Source organism: Apostichopus japonicus, chromosome 21, assembly GCF_037975245.1.
Source record: "Apostichopus japonicus isolate 1M-3 chromosome 21, ASM3797524v1, whole genome shotgun sequence".
In the NCBI taxonomy this organism is placed as follows: domain Eukaryota; kingdom Metazoa; phylum Echinodermata; class Holothuroidea; order Aspidochirotida; family Stichopodidae; genus Apostichopus; species Apostichopus japonicus.
The window spans coordinates 5,996,960-6,017,991 of NC_092581.1; the positions used below are offsets into that span (position 1 = coordinate 5,996,960).

The 21,032-nt window shown below is 36.9% G+C and overlaps 1 protein-coding gene across 2 annotated transcripts; it reads left to right on the forward strand.

Annotated features, from left to right (window-relative positions):
* The first annotated feature begins 857 nt into the window (after positions 1-857).
* On the forward strand, positions 858-17,669 carry LOC139962814 (organic cation transporter protein-like). 2 transcript variants are annotated; one of them, XM_071963166.1, is made up of 11 exons: positions 858-1,016; positions 1,439-1,894; positions 2,572-2,675; positions 4,505-4,659; positions 5,810-5,978; positions 6,255-6,387; positions 12,822-12,916; positions 13,557-13,765; positions 14,393-14,501; positions 15,379-15,606; positions 16,401-17,669. In XM_071963166.1, exons 2-11 carry the CDS (start codon positions 1,493-1,495, stop codon positions 16,453-16,455), a joined length of 1,659 nt encoding a protein of 552 aa, XP_071819267.1. In that variant the 5' UTR covers positions 858-1,016; positions 1,439-1,492; the 3' UTR covers positions 16,456-17,669. The 2 variants fall into 2 exon arrangements, with proteins under 2 accessions (XP_071819267.1, XP_071819266.1); XM_071963165.1 differs by having other exon boundaries at positions 880-1,037.
* The last annotated feature ends 3,363 nt before the right edge of the window (positions 17,670-21,032 follow it).

Genomic DNA, 21,032 nt, shown 5'->3' on the forward strand with positions numbered 1-21,032 from the left:
TGTTCACATCGACGCTGTTCAACATTTGATCTCACGAAATTCAACAAACATCACCAGCGCACGAGAATGCGTTATACCTACTTTTATTTCAGATATTTACTTCTATTTCAGGCTACGATAGGCAGATACTTTCCAAATCAGCAATATTCAACTATATCATATAACTGCAGTGTAATAGGAACTTGAACCAGGTCATAGGTCAACGCAAGTTGGACATGAATCCCGTTCTGGGCTCCAAACGTTGTTGTATTTTTTTTGCCTCAATGAACGATCTATGAACAACCACCACAATATATACGATCGTAGGTGTCCCTCTTCATCACCATTGTTTGTTGCCCCCCCCCCCATCACCATCTAGACTTCCCCCAATCACCATCGTTAGTTTTCCCCCTCCTCAACACAATGGTTAGTTGTCTCTCCCCATCACCATCGTAATTTCCCCAGCCATCATAATCGTTCCCACTCCCACCCCCCCCCATCATCATTATCGTTAGATGCAACCCTCCCCTCCTCCCCGTGATAGACTAGATACGACGCTATTATAACTTAGCAGGATAGATACAAAACATTTGATCGTGCACACATATGTTTCCTTCCTTCAGTGTGTAGTACAATGTACATATATCTCTGGATGTATTTGGTTACTTAAACTTCATATATGGCCCCATGTTCATCGATACGATTGCTTGGTTGATATGGTTCCATAAAACTTAGATATATTACCACATAAAAGGCACTTGAGGACAGAAAACTTAATGTAGCCATGCAAGATTTAAGTCAATATAAAACCATATATAAAATCCGCTGCAAACTGGTTTTGCCAACTATAGACATCAGCTTTATTACATGACTTTACACTTTGTCGGGTAAGATCAGGTACACTGTACAGCATGATTTAGTAGTTATCAAATCTTTATCGTAGTAGCAACCCGCAAGTTATATTAAAGTATAAGTTGAGCAGCGGAAGGCAAATTAAATACGTGCTCTGTACTAATACTTCGAGATTAGCATTCCACGTATGTATTCTTTTGAATAAGGCAAGTTACTTTCTTTCTAAAGTTAAATTTTGATACAAAGTCCATGCAGATGACAGATCATAGTTGCACAGTTATCAGTATTAAGTTTTACGGAACCGCAGTTTTCGTAGTTACAGGAGAAACGTCCACTCGGAGAGATCTATAGCGGTATCACTTATCAAAGGTTTGGCCTAACTGAAGGCTATATCCATGCCATATACATCTGTATGTCTGTATGTGTGTCTGCTATCTGCTAAATAAGGATTTATACTGCTGAATATTGGGCAAGTTTTGTTAATTTTAAAGAATGATTTATTGGGCAGTTATTCAAATTTTATCCATAGATCGTACATAATGTACACGCGATTCTATACGTCATTACCAATTCAGTTACACTATTTATTCTCGGTCTTCATTTACAGGAGATTTACCGTTACCTGCCTTGCATGCTGTGATTATCTTTTATCAATCTCAAAATGTCTTTCGACGACGTTTTGACAGATATAGGAGGCTTTGGTATATTTCAATGGAAAATCATTACCTTGGTAACCATCCCACCGCTGGCACAGTGCGCTATCCTGCTTTCTCAAGTCTTTATAGCTGGAGATGGCAATCATTGGTGTAAAGTAAGTCAGTGGCAACAAGAGGATTGTTGGCAATGGAATATGACGATGGAACAGTGCAGCGACTTTAAGAAGACACTTTCTATCCCAATGAATGATGATGGGACGTGGAGTCAATGTTCAAAGTTCAACGTGAGTGGAATGGATCTTGCAACCGCCTTCGAGTACAGCAATTGGACGGGTGGTGAAGTTATCAGCTGTGACGAAGGGTGGGAGTTCGACAGAAGTGTGTTTCACAGCACGATTGGTGAAGAAGTAAGATCAGGCATAACAGTCTTTCAACTTTACAACAAATCTGTGCAAAGTTTAATACGTACCGCCCCCATGATCCCCGCCCCACCTTCGTCCATTCCCATGGAAACCTGATACCAGAATAAACTTGGGTGATACATACCTCACACGTGGTATGCAGATCCATTTTGCACTTGGCTTTGAACTCTTGAAGCCGTTTAAAACATCGATTGAAAATTCGAGGAAATTCGACCTGGAAAGGAATCTTGTTATGTTTCACTAGTAACTCTATAGTTTGCAATGAAAGGTACCTGCGGTCAGATATATTTATGGCCACCAGTGAATTGGTAAACCAAATCTATGCCAAAGAAACGCCGCGGCCATGTTTTTACATCCACTAACAAATACCAGAGCCGTTATAAGTAGCCAATGCGACTGATTCAAACAATTAGTCAAGTTTCATGCATGCTTCTCATTATGAACCAAATCTCCTGATATGAACTATAGAAAAAGTTTCTTCGACAATGGTTCATTTTACGTGACGTGTCTTTGGTTTTGTGGTAGGTGATGGGGAGTGGGGAGACCAGGAATCGACATTTCCCTGTTACCTTTCATGTTAAAGAATGTGATCCCTCTGTTTGACTGATTTCTCTTCCATTTATTACTTATTGATATTGATATTTATCCATTATTTAACATAGTGGGAACTGGTTTGCGAGAAGGCAGCGATACCCAATCTCATTCAGTCTGTATATTTCTTTGGATATCTGGTGGGAAGTATTGCTTTCGGCCGACTAGCTGATAGGTGAGTCTAACATTTAAATCAGATATTATGTATATGTTTTGTCGAAGTGTTGGGGTGATATATTATTAATACGAAAAACCTCGGAACTATTCTTTAAATATTAAAGCTGAAATGCTTGTAAGTTGAGTAAAAAAACAAAACAAGATGGATATGATAAAGTAAATATGCTAGAAAACACTAAAGTGATAGGTGCAATTTTATGAAATCTATAAATATTGTATTTATTTAAAATTCCCATATGGATGCACAGAGTTAACACAACGTGAAAATATGGGATGGTATCATAATTTAAGGTAAATGATATAGTGATCACGAGTTTCTATAGTAACATTGCATAAATCACGAGTTTCTATAGTAACTTTTCATAAATCACGAGTTTCTATAGTATTCACGAGTTTCTATAGTAACCTTTCTTAAATCAAGAGTTTCTATAGTAACCTTTCTTAAATCAAGAGTTTCTATAGTAACCTTGCATAAATCACGAGTTTCTACGGTAATCACGAGTTTCTATAGTAACCTTGCTCAAATCACGAGTTTCTATAGTAACCTTGCATAAATCACGAGTTTCTACGGTAATCACGAGTTTCTATAGTAACATTGCTTAAATTACGAGTTTCTATAGTAATCACGAGTTTCTATAGTAACATTGCTCAAATCACGAGTTTCTATAGTAACCTTGCATAAATCACGAGTTTCTACGGTAATCACGAGTTTCTATAGTAACATTGCTTAAATCACGAGTTTCTATAGTAATCAGCGACTGCTCCCCCTTTCAGTGTCGAAAAAATGTTAAAAACTGCTGTATTTTTAGCATGGAAATTTTGTCAGTGCTCTTTTGATCTTTAATACTCGTCAGCTCTGTTAAGTTGATTATAATCGTAGTAACATTCAGGCCTACTGATTCAACTACTTACTTAGTTTGGCAGATGCAATTAGCTAAATTTAGCCTATAGTTATAGCCAATGACAAGCCTACAGTTGGACACTGTGTAATGCAATACATATTGCCTACCTAACCGCACTCGATGGAGTGTCACAGACCGTATACACAACGACGTCGACAACTTTCGTTCTCATCCTTTCTATGATTCGTCCTAAGTTGTTGCACGAACAGCGTGTTATGAAGCTAAGCTAGCAATCGTACGTGATACGCACATCCTATAAATAATTATTACACTGCTAGTATACTGCGATAACGATATTTGTTTTTAGGCCACTGCACATCTGGCTGTCTCAAAAAATATGAAAGTTTATATTGTCCGTCAGTTAAGTTCGTCAAATGTATTAAAGTCCAGACATTGGACAATAAACAAGAATCATCCTACTGGGAAAATTGTAAAAGAGCACTATGTTTGCTTTCTGATATAATATGTAAAACAATTCAAACGGGAACACAATCTGCTGATAATATGATATCATATGATAATGATGAAACTGGCAAAACATTGCACCAGATCGCATCTAAGGACATTCAATTGTTCAAAAATATATCGGACCCCTTAGACCCCTCCCCCATATCAAATTCCTGGCTACGTCGCTGCACTGTAGCCTGTAACTGTTAGTGTTAATATCTTCTCAATCAAGGTGACCACTGCCGTATTGCCGTAAAATATACCTGAATCAATAATGGTAAGTTGGGCACTGATGTTGAAACCTATATAAGTACATTACTACCACCTTCAGCATTGAAATATTACCTGTATCCATTATACACATTTGGAATGCTATTCAGTGACCAATTAGTTTGTTTGATTCTTTATACCGCAATCGAATTGTTATTTAAAACAGAGTGGTAAAGCCTTTGCGTTGTGTTTTTATGTTTAATACCAGGATTGGACGCCACTATACGTTTATGTTAGGCTGTACGGCATCCGGGGTGTTTGGCATGCTTACGTCACTCTCCCCAAATGTCATCGTCTTCACCGTATTGAGATTCATCACAGCAGCTGCCTCGTATGGGACAACTCTCATGTGCTTTGTAATTGGTAATAAAAAATAATATTGACTTTTTACCGAAAACATATACGTAATGTTGATCATTAACCTCATCTCCTCCATGCCTTTACTCTTGGCATCCTTATTGTGTTAAAGTGTATGTCAAAGGTTCACAATTTAGTTTTGAACTTGAACGGACTGACGGTGTAGCAGGAGTTCGCGACACACTTATTCGTACAATTTAGGCCAAATTGACCTTTGACATCAACTGGCCTTTGTCCTCGACCCTAAACACCAAAATCTGCAATCTGCAAAATCTCAAAATTTTCAAATTCGTCTCATCATTCTTTACATATTCTGTGTACTTTATGACTTTTTCCTACATGTTGACAAGCATAAAAAGTGGTTAAAAACCAATTGTAAATATATTTGACCTCTGGCCTGAAACCAATGACGTCATCAATCATACAGGCACAACCGTTACATGATCAGGCACCTATCCACAAAGTTTGAACTTTGATCTGACTAACAGTTTAAGAGAATTTGTGGCCCCTTTCTTTTGGCACAGTTTAGGACAAATTGACCTTTGACCTACTTGACCTCGACCCTTTACAACTTCATAAGTACCATTTTAAAACTTGTCCCATTATGTGGTTTATTGACCATTTCCCATGTTAACAAGCAGAAAATGGCTAAAGCCAGTTTTTATGTTTATTCACCTCTAGCCTTTGACCTATGACGTCATCAATTATGCAGGTAGTAGGAGTCCGCGACACACTTTTTTTCGCCTAATTTAGGCCAATATATAACCTATATTGACCTTTGACCTCGACCCTCAACACCTAAATTTGGTCTATTTTAACATTCGTCTCATAATTCTCTACGTATCGTGTGGTTTAATACCTTTGTCGTACATGCTGACAGCAGAAAATGGCTATAAATGGCAAATTTTTAGGTTTCGTGACTCTGATATATAACGTCATAAATCATACAGGCACCTATGCCCACCAAGTTTGAACTTGATCGGACTTACGGTCTAGGAGGAGTTCGCGACACACTATTTTACCCACACAAGCACGCGCACACACCTTCCTTGCATTTCTGGTGTGGGGTGATGTACAATATCTCCCTTATAGGGATATTAGGTAATAATTATTGTGAACCTCACAAAATGCCTTCTCTCTTGTTTTCATATGACAGCGTCGGAAATTGTGATCCCATCGCAGAGGGTATATACAGGAGTGGTCATGTGGATGCTTTTTTCAGTTGGCTACTTCTTTTTGTCCGGAACGGCTTTCATTACCTATAACTGGCGGATTCTTGTTGCCATCATCGCAATACCATATTTGGCTATGATAGCGGCTTTCCCGTAAGTATGATTACGCAGGATAAGTAACAGCTGTTTACAAACGTGACGTCACCTTCAAAACTAAAGTTAAATTAAGAACATTATGAATATTACTACACTGGTCATTTCCATTTCCGAATATTGTGTTGTGCACATTTATGGTTGATTAATGCCACAGGAATACAGTATTCCAATATCCAACTGGTTATTGCATAAACTTAAATGGAGTTCATATTTGTGCTCAATGGAATAAATATCATAAGGAATATAAAGAAGATAATTCAACTTCATTACCAGATTCCTGACTGAGTCACCGAGGTGGTTGCTATCACGTGATAAGGGAGAGTCTGCAGAGAAAATCATCAGAAAGATCGCCAGAGAGAACAAGAAGGAACTCAAAGAAGATGTCCTGGGAAAATTAAAACGCGGTGTGAGTTAAATGGGTGATTGCATTAAGTTTCAAGTTTCAACAACTATATTTCGGTAACGTATTTTCAGTATATATAAATTTACAGTAGTGAAAGACAGGGGGATAACCCACAAGAAGCTGAGCAAAGCTTATAAGCGTGGATCCCCCTAGAACGGAAAGTGTATAGGCTATAACTTTAATTAGTAGATTGTATATAAGAATAATAATCGAAAACCTAGGAACACTTAACAAAACAAACAGAAGCAGCAAAAGCCAATTAAACAGGAACTAACTTGTCCAAAGAAAAATACACAAGAAAAAAAATCAGTTTTCTTTTGAAGGTGTAAGAGGAAGCATAGCGGTAATGAGTAATATTAATAGGAAGGGAATTCCAAACCCGAGGGGCAACGTAATGAACATTGTGAAGGGATGGCTGAAGTCTAAACGGTGGTGTACTTATAATGTAAGCGCATCGGGCAACGTAATGAACATTGTGAAGGGATGGCTGAAGTCTAAACGGTGGTGTACTTATAATGTTAGGGCATGGGGAAACATAATAAACATTGTGAAGGGATGGCTGAAGTCTAAACAGTGGTGTACTTATAATGTTAGCGGATTATGCGACAAAACGAACATTGTGAAGGAATGGCTGAAGCATAAACAGTGGTGTGCTTATAATGTTAGCGGATCGGGTTCGCGATTTTTTTTCAAAAAGAGGAGGAGTGTGTTGGCGATAATGTGTGTTAAAACTATAACGGATAACTCCTTTTTGTAGGATCATATCATGGCTGTAACTTGGACGGATAAGTGGAGGCCCAAACAATATTTCCATAAAATAAAAGGAAGAATGAGGGTGATGTAGAGAGTGATTAGAACTTTCCTAGAAAGGTTTGAACGGAGACGACCGATGATTTCAATGCTCTTATAGATACTTTCTTAGTGCCTAACTTATGTCATCTCTCCAAGAATACAAGAAACATGTCTATTAATCAACTCACTCCCAAGAACTTGGCAACATTAGAAAAGTGGTATTTCGGTATTACAGAGATTAATTGAATGAAATATTTGGATCAATTGGCTTTTTAATTTAACTGAACAAGACGGAAGTAGTCTTTTTAACATTAAGGGAAAACTTATTTACACAAAACCGCCTGTGATCCTTTACGAATTTCAAATTGACAATTAATTGAAGTTATGACTCGAATAAAAAATGTTTATCTTCTGCGTAAATAATAACATGCAATAATTTATCACTAGCCCTGTGTATATCATTAACATATATTATGGAAAAGAAGCGGGCCCAAACTAGACCCTTGAGGAACACCACATCTTAATTTACGGTAATTAGAATTACATTTCTGGTTGTAAACAAATTGTTGTCTATCAGAGAGATAGTTTTTAAACCATTCTAAGACGTTGCCTCTTACTCCATATAGTGTTCAAGTTTACCGAATAAAATATTATGATGAAGAGTATCAAACGCCGCAGACAATCCAGAAATGTGCCCGAGATAAAATGTCTCTTTTCAAATGCATTCGTAATCATATATCAGTCAGATGGCTTAGAAGGACATGCGAAGTTGAACGACCAGGAAGAAACCCGAACTGATAATCATAGAAACGTTATGCTTCTTTAGAAAACTATACAATATTTGAAATATTATTTATTCCAATATTTAAGAGAAGCATGAAAGAACTGAAACTGGTCTGTTATTTGTGAAACGTTCCTTGTCTTCACTTTAAAATATGGGACTACACATGCAATTTCACAGCCCTGGTCTAATGATACATGACATAACGGCATACAGATAGAATTAGCAACATACTTAACAACAACAGGTTGAGACGTAGAATCCGCTCCTCATCTGATACCACCTAGACTCATGATTCCAGGCTCAAAGCGTAAAACTGGTGATAAATCTTTTCAAGTTATTGGTCCCCGACTGTGGAACCAGCTGCCTTTGGGTATACGTGTGGCGGTTTCCGTCTCGGTCTTCGAAGGTATCATGAAAACATATATTTTCTGCGCAGTAATGTTTGTTTTTATTTGCTTGTGTTTAGGCTTGCTGTTTGTTTTTATTGTGTAGTTTATATTTGTTTCTGTAAAGCGCTGTGATCTTATAGAGCGCTCTATCAAATACCTAGTAATAACAAATAATAATCAAACAGGTGAGATTTCATCATAACCAGCGGAAGAGTATTTCAATGACATCATTTGGTTGAGAATGTCACCACTCGTTTCAGGATCTCCTAAATAGCAATTGAGGTTAACTGAGTTAACTTTTGGAATATTCTTGTTAGTCTCGGGGTCAATATCAGTAAAGAAAGTATTAAAGACAATGCTGGATTTAATATTACGTTACCATCATGTCGAATTTTCTCGATATGGTCAAAGCAAGACTGACCGTTCAGGATAATCTTTATAGAGCGCCATGTTTTCTTCACATGCTTATCACGATTTGCAAACAAGTCCGATAATACAATCTATTGGTACCGTACATCTTGTAACTGATGTTAACCAATTACGAAAACGTTTATAGACACTAAGAATTTTGGGAGTACGACATTTCAGGTTCTTTGTACACAACTTTTGTTTGTCATGACCTGAATTCGGAAAATAGCTACGGTGTTGGCTTGGGGCACTACTTGACCGTATAGTGGTAAGTGGAGTTTTAATGGAAATCCCTAAAAGTACCAGTAAAGGCATCATAGACATTGTTAGGATCGTTCTCACTTTAGACATAGGCCCATTGTTCACTTAACATAATCGATTCAAATTTTTGGGAATAGAAAATTTCCTCTGGGCGGCCAAATTTGTCTTTGTAGAATTACATTGATTAGCCTAGATGAACATCAGAGATTATGAAAACAGGTAGACGTTACTAGCATTGCAGGCCGATGTTGGTCTCAACCCTCTCAATCCTCTCACACTAATTTAAATGCACTTTCAAATACTATTATCCGTATCAGAGCCTAATGGATCTCAGTACAGGCGCGTATGCAGGATTTTCTAACCCGGGGGTGCGAATCTCTATCTAAGCGGCGCGCCACCATTGGTTAGCGCACAGCTTACAATAACATTTATGGTTTCTATACCCCCCTCCCCCCCCCCAGATCACAGGAAATGGTACTTCTCGGGCTTGAAAATGACCAACCAGATGTACACTTTTGTCTGAGAACCAAGTATTTCCCTATAGTTTTTTTCATCCATAACCTTTTTTAAGATTGTCACCAGTCATACATCATGTTCGACCTTCGCATCTCCTGTAGATCATTGCTTTTGTAGGTGATTCTACGTCGTGGACCACAATACCCGTCAGCCCCACTTTTCAAGGTTTTAAGCCCATTATTTGTTCAGAATTTGAAAATTCACATTTCTCGTGAATTCACTTCAAACATACCCATAATATTGCACAAAATTTCATCTATGGACAATCAATATAGAAAAAACTCCTTCAACCCCTAAGAGACCGGTCAAAATTGCACGAGTAGAGGCAAGTATGATGAAGAATGTTGGTCAGGGAATTTTCGAAAATTCAGACAGTTAATTTATTGGTATAATAATATTAAAACCTCTTATAACGGCTACTATAAAACTTCGTTGAAGGACATGGAAAAATACCAGATATTTCCCGAAACCGAACACTATACACATAGACAGTTTGGAGGCTGTTCATCCTGGAACGACAGTTTCATGCTCACTGATATGATGTGATATCTGCTGTTTGCTTTAAAAATTCAAATAATTAAAATGAGACTGAAATAAATAACTGTTATCAATGCCCTATATTCTTTTCATTTCGAAAGACGCACAGTTTCAAGTTCATTACACAGTGAAGGCTTCGATTCTCTATCTGCCTTCAGTTTAGGGAAGATCTTGGGACTTTCATCCCTAGATATCGCTAGATATAGCTAGATATCCATATATCCAGTGCAGTGTCCTTGGGATTTTTCGGGGGATGATCTTGGGAAATTGCAAAAATCGGGAGTGGTCACACTCCATTCAGGTCAGTGCACGACCTCTAGTCGTCACTAATACACAACCCAAACTCTTCTTCCCCGTTCTGGCGTAGTGACGAATGTTCAAAATAGACAAGGAATTTTCATGGGTTATACGCAGGTACCAACATACGTGTTTTAGTATTTTTTTATTCTTGAGTGACATGGATGGGGTCGGATATGATGAGGGGAGATGGTATAGAGGGCAAGGGGGCTGGCTGTTTAAAGGGGTCGTATATTGGTCTTATTCCTTTTTTAAAAGAATGCCCAAAATTTGCTCAAAACATGTATAAAATGTGTATAACTTTGTTTTAGTATGTTTTTCTTGGGTGACATGGATGATGTCGGATAGAGGGATGTCGAGGTAGGGAGGGCAAGGAGAGCCGAATGCTGACAAGGTGGCATATTGGTCCTATTTATTTAAAAGAACCCCGACCATTTTCTACAATGTATAACATAGACAAGGGATATGATGAAATGTGGACACATACAGTTGCAAAAATCATAGTTCCAGTGGCGTAATCTGTTAAGTCGGGTCTCTTATGAAGCACACAGACTACGCAAAATTGTGTGCAATTCTTCATTTTCAAGTTAGTGTATTACGTGACATGTCTCTGACAATAGTTTCTAAGTATCCTAAGTATCAAACGTTTTGGAAGCTATTCCACTATACTATCCCCTTAAACGGAATGTGAAATTTTTCTTACGCTCACATGCACATTCATAATATCCAACCCAACCTCGTGTGAATCCTCAGATTTAAAGAAGGAAACAACTGTGCCGTTGTTCAAATGTTCCCAAGTTGTACTATAGTACGTGGTTCCTCCTTTTTTTTATTTCCTTCCAGTATAAATATGAAATTTATAGAGAGGAGTCATATAATACTTCAACAACACGAATAACTAATATAAAAGGTGATATATTATTTTAAGATGATAGGATATCATATCAGTTACATTTACACGTACAAAAGTTAATACATAAAACGATATAACAAACAGACTTCAACAATTGTCCAAGAATAACTAATATAAAAGGGTAAAAATGTTAAGATGATAGGATATCATATAAAATACATCTACGCATGCAACAGTTAATACAAACAACGAGATAACAAACCAACTACAACAAACATTCTAAGTGTTCGGATGGAATGTATAAAGCAGCACGGTAAATAAATGAGTTTCTGTTAACTTACGTTCGGTATTTTGTGGGGATTTCTGCTCGATTTGTGCAGGAGACTTTTTAGTAAAGTATACAAACTAAGGGTGATTCTGATCTCTGTTTATCTTATCAGCCATTCTTGTAAACTCAGTTCTTGCAGCAGCATTTACTTTCTATAAAAGTATATTGTAATTTTAATGAAATATAACTGATGTGTATTTAAGAAACTTCATTCTTCTTTCTTTGCTTTCTTGCGATATAAAATGGTACCAAAACAGGCACTGCATAGATCATATGTGCCAGGGTAGAATAATAGTATTGAAACATTTTCCTTAGCATTATGGTAACGCGAAAACGGGGAAGACTTGTTATCGATGAAGTGGTGTGAAGGTATATACTGCATCAATACCGTAAAACCGTATGAATTCGACCGATTGATATGTTCTCTTCTCAAGTATATACCAACTGTCACTGAAAGGCGGCAAACGAAGCCTTTTGCGATACAAGAACTACATCATTCGATGAAGCTTTCAGGCGTTCAATGTTATTTTAAATTTTGTTTTGCTTTAATTTATGTCTTTAAGTCTTTTAACCATAATTGAAATTGAAAGTAGTTATTTTCAGATCTCGCCTTAAGGATCAATTAAGATGGGCAAGGTAATTTGTAACTTGTTGATATTGCCCTGGATTTTCATGGAAATTTTATTCATCACGGTAATTTTTTCGCTTTCAAAAAGACACCAAGGAAGTTTTAAAACATTTCATCATGACTCGTAAAATCGTATGTCTAATTCTCTGTATGTGTTTCCGGGCGCAGCTGCTTGAAATCTGTTTGCTGGTTTAAATATCAATCTTCGCACAATATTTGAGTCCCGGATTCAGTTTGATAATAATGTCAATATTCGCACAGATAATTATAACATTAAGAGAGCATATGCGGCAACTTGGCGTCTGTTGACTCGAGCTGCCCTGGTAGTTTGTTTCGGAATTTAAACATTTCCTTGTAGCTCTTATAGTCAGAAGAATTAGAAAGAAATCTCGCCCACCAGAGATTGTGAATACACATGGTATGAAGGAAAACATTCTGGAATCACAGTAATAAGCAGAAAAGGAAAGAATGATCTGTTACCGTTACTAGGTTGCCGGATAGTTGTGGACAAAAATGTATTGCGTACTTCGAAGCCTGTCTTGTGATATATTCTCCAAAGTCTGGCCTAGAGGCTTAACCTAAGTTATAAGAAAACTGTTCACCTAATGCAAGCATTTTTTGTGTGTGTTTATATCCTTTGATAGGATGGGAATTCTCTGACGGCTAAGAGTGGTAAACTGCTGGACTTGATACGTGTACCAACCATGAGGTGGTATATGATCAGCATGTGTTACAGTTGGTGAGTCACATGTTATAACTTGTCCTATGACAATTAAAAACACCGTTGAGTCAGACCAGCTCCCGTATGCTTTGCGCCATCATATAGTCATTAAATGAATAGTCCAGGTCAAAAATTTCGCTTTGATATGTTAAAGAGGAACATAATCTAAGTATTCTAATGAAATTCGCATTCAATTCCTATGTACAGGTTTTGAGACATTGACAGTTGAATTTGCCACCTTTCGTTCCATGAGTGAACTTTGAGCAAACAGGAGTGACGTCATAGTTACACACTGACAAATAATGATTTGTTTTTATTTATTTTTCAGTCTATTGATTTCACCTTGGATTGGATTGGGTTACTAGTTTATAAAGAGGATGTGAAGTTTATAAAATACCAATCCCTATGGTACATTCACATTATGGATGCATTCAATTGTGGAGCAAAAGATTAGAGGTACATTTGAAATAAAAACAAAACATGATTTATGCAATTTGAATTATGATTACGTGCACCATCGTGCATAGGCCTATAGCTGCATATACTAATATGGATTTATTTCTAGTCCCTGAAATTACAAACAACTTGAAACGTTGGTAGTGTTACAAGTCGATATTCTCAACTTTAACATCAGGTGAATATATTCTTCTTCTTTAAGGTTTGTGCAGGGATTTGTTTACTTTGGTCTGACTTTGGGCACTTCCAATCTAGGAATAAACGTCTACGTCGCATTCTGCCTCTCGGGAGTGATGGATTTAGCATCTCATTTCTTGAGCATCTTTACAATGAAGACATTTGGAAGAAGATGGTCAGCTTCATTATTGATGCTTCTTGCTGGAATATCTTGTTTTGGGTCGGTCATTGCTCGTAGGTATTCTCACTAGCTCGGTTGTGGTGTAGTCTTTGTTAATACTAAAGAGGTTCTTGTCCGTCCACGCGCTTAAGATTCATATCAATATGAACTCCCCCTCCTTCTACCCTTGTCCTCCCCCCCCCCCCATCACTCCTCTTGTCATAGCTATCTTCCACCTTTTTTCTCCACACCTTTCTGTCTTTGTCCTTCTCCAGTTTATTCCCTACCCCCTTACCTTAATCCTCTCTTTGTCCCTCCACTGTTTATCTCCTACCTCTCATCTTCCCATGTTGGTTTCTTTCTTTCTTCTCTCCATCCCTTGTCTGCTAATACCCGTACATCTATCTCTTTGTATTCACCATGCTCAACCTGTCTGTATTCTGTGCGTGTTTTTGTCCCTTCTGTTACTGTTACTTGTCATTTAGCCTTTGAAGAAGATCCTGCTAGGATCGAAACGTCAGGCCAACTTACTTTTACACATTCTCCTACACAGGATCTCTAGTGGATAAGCAGTTCGCTAACAGTTTTACTTTATTTTAATATGAACTCTACTACGTTTCTGAAGTCTCTATATCTGTAATTGAAAATTTAAGAATGACTTGTACAATATGATATGACTTTTAATGGATTCTTTTGCACAGCTCTGGGACCTTGGCGATTGGCCGTGGCAACAATCGGTAAATTAGCCATCGCTACATCTTTTGACATCGTCTACGTATATGCGGGAGAAATATTACCAACACCCCTCAGGTAGTCTACCTCCTATTGATACTAATTAACATCTTGAGAACTATTTATGCATTGTAACTGAATAATATCTTGATACTGACTTATGAAGTGACAAACTAGTTAGTATATTGATACTGATTTGTTTATTGATACTGATTATTATCTTGATAGTAATTTATAGTGATTGGCTACTAATTAGTATCTTGATACTGACTTATACAGTGACTGGCTACTAATTAGTATATTGATACTGATTTGTATATTGATACTGAGTATTATCTTGGTAATGATTTATAGTGATTGGCTACTAATTAGTATCTTGTTACTGACATATATAGTGACAGGCTTTTTATTAGTATATTGATACTGATTTGTATAGTAACATCGATAATGGTCTTCATAGTGATTTGTATCTTGATACTAATTAATATCTTGATATCCATTTACATAGTGATACAGATTGATATATTGATACTGAATTGTATAGTTAATTATACTGATTAGTATCTTGATACTGAATTGTATAGTTATACTGATTATTATACGGATTATATATATATATATATATATATATATATATATATATATATATATATATATATATATATATATTAATATATATATATAGTGATCCTGATTTACAAAGGGATACTGGTTTACATAGTGATACTGATATGTATATATATATATATATATATATATATATAAATATATATATATATATTTATATATATATATACACATACATACATGTATGTATATATATATATATATATATATATATATATATATATATGTAGTGATACTGATTTATAAAGTGAGACTGGTTTACATAGTATTTTCTTGGTAACATCTTTGCTATTTTTCTCATTTCTTATTTGTTTCCTACATTTACCAGAGCTGTAGGTGTGGGAGTATGTAGTGTTGCAGCTCGCATAGGTGGTATTGTAGCCCCTCTTCTCCTCTATCTAGGAACGATATCTGAATCTCTTCCGTTTATATTGTTTGCCACCTCATCTATCATCGGCGGTTTCCTAATCTTAATCCTACCAGAGACAACCAACCAGCCTCTTCCAGATACAATCGAGGATACGGTAAACCGTAAACGCGCCAAGAAACTCAAAACGTAAGAAAATATTAAAAAGGTGCGGGTAGGTTGGGGTGGGTGGGGTGGGGGTGGGCAGGGTGGGTTAAGGATCAGAGGGTGTTAAGGTATTTCTTATAAAACACGAAGAAAGAAAAAAGTTACATTCCAAATACTTGTGGGTCGTTTTTGGTTTCGATGATAATCGTAACCTTTTTATTTGCCATTCCAAAGTCACTGATTAAAACTGTTCCGACATGATTTTTACTTCCCTTGGCTACTCTAACGCGCGTTATGCGTCACAATAATATATATTTAGTGACATTTACATTTATGTAGGTTATAGATATGAAACAGTATTACTTATAATGGTTAGGAAGGATTTTTTTTTTGAAAAGAGGACGGAACTATAGAAGACCGTGTTAATAACTTTGGAAGTCTGGACAAAGTAAATATGTCATATGTTACAACCATGTACGCATGTCGTGCTGTTTCAAAATTTGGGGCCTTGTGGTAAATCTCAATTGTAATTTTCTCTCAACCTGTAAATCAGATAAGTGTATGCTTTGGTGAAGAGTTGTTTTGTAATTTCCGGGTTCTCTATATGATCCATATCAAAAATCATTATACAATTCTTTAAGACAAAACCCAGAATAGTGTCTCAGTTTCCTTTATAGAAGTTGCTAAAAGTTGCTAACGATCAAACGTCATATCACCATATTTACATTGTTTGGTTAACAGATCATGTTGAAGGTTCTTAGTGCCGCTAGTAATCATTCTATGTGAAACATTACGAGACAATGTACTCAAATTGGAGCATAATGTTATCTTTCCAGGTCGGAGAAACAAGAATACACCGAGATTAAAAGGACTGAAGACACTACAGTGTGAACGTATGGACTTTCACCGTTACACTATTATTGGTCTTGGTATTGCCTGGTATTCCTTCACGTAGATGAAATAATACCTACTACTAAGTGATAAATTTCATATAATTCAACTTTGGGAGAAATTCCTTGTCCATCAAATACAGTATGTTGACCTATCTCAAGGTTTGCAACATATTCTGTACTCGGGTTTTTTCACTATGATTTGACAATCAGCAGAACTTACTATTGTTTTATATTGTTTGAGTCTAATTAACTATTTGAGGTAAAGGTGGTTATTTCATACATGAAGAATGCTGAAATCAGCGATGAAGTGTGCTTGTATATAATTACATAATTATATAATCTGAGTCCCAAATAGAACCACAATGATGTGTCGTAAGATTAATTATTCAAGTGGTAACGAATTGCCTCCTTTCCTGATTAATTTGCTCATTTGTTACTCGTGATAGTTTTAACATTTCTATGAAAAAAACTTGAGATTATTTTCTATCAGAGCACCCACCCCTCATTTTTTATTAGCCTCTGCAATCTGAAATCCTTCCTAGCATTGCAAAGCCAAGATATGCTCCGTCCTCGGTGCAAAAGACGGGTTTGGGCAAGTCAAACTAGATGAGGAAAGCAGTTACCAGACGGAAGGTACAGATGGTAACGTATGCTATTCGGTATTGCTTCGGCTTCAGAGGAATACCAAGATACCAGCATGAGGCATCTTAAAGTACTTCAAAGAGAGACATAACAGTTTCCGACTAACGTGATAGCCATCTAAGCTTGTGAGATGAACTAGATTATTCTTCTGGTATTACCCAAAATAATATCCTAACTCAAAAAAAGGTTGTAAAGTGATAAAACATGTTACTCTCTCTTAGATTTTTCCAAATGGGATTGAAGATTAAAAACTTGATCATTGCATTTAATCTCTCATGTATCAATGCTAATTACATGAACTTAAACAATTTTGGAAACTTCAAATCGAAACGCCGTGATAGGTTACTCTTAAAGCTGCACTTTCATTGCATTTTTATTTTGAATATATTAAAGGTTCATTCTATTATTAAAGGGGCATCCATCACTATGTACTGAATTTAAATGAATTTAAAACCAGCTGAACCAACAGAAACACCAGAAGCAGATGATGGAGATTGATTTGGCACCACCCAAGCAGGTTTATAACTGAACTTATTGCTTTATTAAAATATAGTTTTGACACAACTTTGACAGACTTGTCCTGTTTCAGATACGGGTTATGGTCCCTTCGGCAATGGCTATAATGACTGTAGCCTTTCAATTATTCTGCCACATATTTTAAAATATCACCAGTGGATCACTGGTGTAAGGTCCCTGAATTAAACAAATGTGAATACATGTGGAATCTCAGAGCAATTAAAGGAGTGCTCCGAAACTGAAAAGAATATCTCAGTTAAACACAGAATATAGCTCACATGGACGCATCAATGGCCATTGCAGGCGCGTATCCAAGGGGGGGGGGGTTGGGGAGCGTGTTTGTATTTTATCACCAATGTATATATATAGACCAGGATCTTTATGCTAACTGCACTAGACCTATGTCCTTCGATGCCTCACTGCCATGCAGAGATAAATTGTTATACACTCCGACCTGAAAGCTTATTGTTACTCCAAACCTAATACCGTTACTCGTACAATGAATCTAAAAATAAATTCCGCATGCGATTCTCATCTACCTATTGACATTTGTCACATTTTTGGGGGTGTAGTTTACTGACAAAATTCTCTAACATACGGCGGTATTTAATTTATCGGCACGAAACTCTTTCCAAGAACTGTATGGGGTTTTCGATCTATTTTTTTCGAAAACATGAGCACTCACAAAGATACAACAGGGATTGTGATGAAGCGCATGCACTTTCAACACCCATATAAACTTCAGAGTTGTCACAAATGGCGATGACATCTATTTATTCTTTGTTTATCTGCAAATTAGCAAGGCCCGGAAAGGGTCATTTCCGGCGATCTAAGGAGTATCTTGACTCAAAAAATTTCTGTACGCTCCGCGCCAACCTGCGGTGGCGCTCTGCTGAGATAGTGTCGAAAGCGCCCCTACAGACCATTCTCGCCCCTCTGACCAATAACCCTAGCTCCGCCACTGATCCAGCTAAAGATAACAAGGTATCTCGTTTCATTACTGTCTGCATTTTGTAGCGACAAGAAGAAAACTTCACTTGCAAGCAACGGAAAGTGAACTTTTTTTCAGAGCGCAGCACGCGGTTTGGGGCGAGTCTTCAATGCCTAAGTATGTTGTCTGAGTATTTTAATGGCTTTGTCAATTTTAAATAGTACATATATTCGATGATTTAGAACAAAATTATCACTTTAAAATTGACGTTTATTTTCCTTCTTCTCGCAACTAGACGCAAATAATAGACGTAAATAAAATACTCAACAATAACATCGCATAGCATGAACGTACTACGTCATATGTATATGATAGGTCGCCTGTGCCATACTTATAACTCATCGCCCTGTAGGAAGGATGAGATATTCATTGTCTTTCCTTTGCCAGTTGGGCCATATACGGCTATGTCAGTTGCCATGACAACGGTTAAATTTCATGCGTAGCTAATTTCGAGGGGTCACCCATGGTGGGGTACCCCCAGGGTGATCGGAAGTCCATGACTGAGGGTCAAAAAGTGTGTGTGGATGTGTCAGTCTGGGCCATAGAAATTGAACTTGGAAGAACGCTGACACAGTGTATCAACGTGTGTTTAAGCAGTGAAGCCTTCAAGAAAGTGAGGGCGCTTTGCGTTGTACGGCAAAACGCCAGATCATTTGTAAGTTTTCATATAGATAGATACATTGTGCATTCGACTTTAAAACTGAATTCGATCTTACCCGCTTTTTCGAAAGAGTATGTGTACTTTGCACAAAAAAGACATGTTATGACGACCAGAGTGGTAAGTACTATACTCTTGACTTAAGAACAAACTTTGAAAAAAAAAATGTTCGCCTCTAATGACTCGAGTAAGTGGAGTGTTTTGTGCAACTTTGAATGTCCGGAAAGCGTAATGTCCGGTATCTGAGAAGCGTAATGGCAACATTTGTCTTGCTTGTGTTATTTATAATAGTGTCATAATTGTCCCTGCCATAAATGCCATGAAAAAGCAATTCTCCATCCTCCCACCCCCCCTTCTTTCCACACACCCCTACTTTTGTGTAATACTTCTATATTAGTCTGTGCATGCAGATTTCAGTTTAATGTTGCAAAGCGGGTAGTAGCCTATTTTCCTAGTTTTAAATTGTTAGTGATAAGCCCAGGATATCATAACCGTTATCCCATGTCATTCTGGCATGTAGATCTATTGTTAGGGATACAGTTTTAAGTAAAATGAGGTGGTAATAATTTAGTCGTATTACATCCGAAATGACAGCCGAAGCCGGTCTAGGGCCATGGCTAAGTATATCCAGGGTCCAGTGAATAACAATACAGCAGCTGAGCAGACGACACTAGTGATTAAATTCCTATGCTATTGCTTATACTATCGTTTCCTCAGAATTTTCCTGTGAAACTAGAGTCCAATGCCACATTTTTGACGATTTTGGCAGCAACATGCGGCACACGATATCACCATGTCGAGTGAGATATGTCAACTTTATCATTTTAGTTATGTCAAAGACGTAGTGTTTGTATTACACGCCGGTACTGTCTTGTAGTACTTGCAAAGCGCCATCAGTTATGATGGGTGGCTTCGGTTTATGTCGAACGAAGTCATTCTCCATACTTCAATATCAATGGTCTGGGCATGTCTATAGGCCTCACAACTGATGACATAGGACCAAAAAAATTCCTGACATCAGTTGTCAAACAATAGAGAACAATAGTCATTGGGTGTCGAAGCAAAGGGTTTGATTACAAGAAATGTCATCGGCTGTAGCTAATAAAGTAGAAAATAAGATTGTGTGTGTGCCAGAAACACCTCCTGTACGGATGGACCGATTTTCATTTCAATCACTCTTTTTACACCTGAAGAAGGACCAGGGTGTCCGAAATTTGTGTAGCGTGTAGTTATATCTATTCTATTCCAAATATTATGTTGGATTTAAAGACATTACATGTTGTCCTTATCTTTTCTACTATTATTTCTATCCAACACGTGGAACATTTCATCATGCGTATTCTATCTATCTATCTATCTATCTATCTATCTATCTATCTATCTATCTATCTATCTATCTATCTATCTATCTATCTATCTATCTATCTATCTATCTATCTATCTATCTATCTATCTATCTATCTATCTATCTATCTATCTATCTATCTATCTATCTATCTATCTATCTATCTATCTATCTATCTATCTATCTATCTATCTATCTATCTATCTATCTATCTATCTATCTATCTATCTATCTATCTATCTATCTATCTATCTATCTATCTATCTATCTATCTATCTATCTATCTATCTATCTATCTATCTATCTATCTATCTATCTATCTATCTATCTATCTATCTATCTATCTATCTATCTATCTATCTATCTATCTATCTATCTATCTATCTATCTATCTATCTATCTATCTATCTATCTATCTATCTA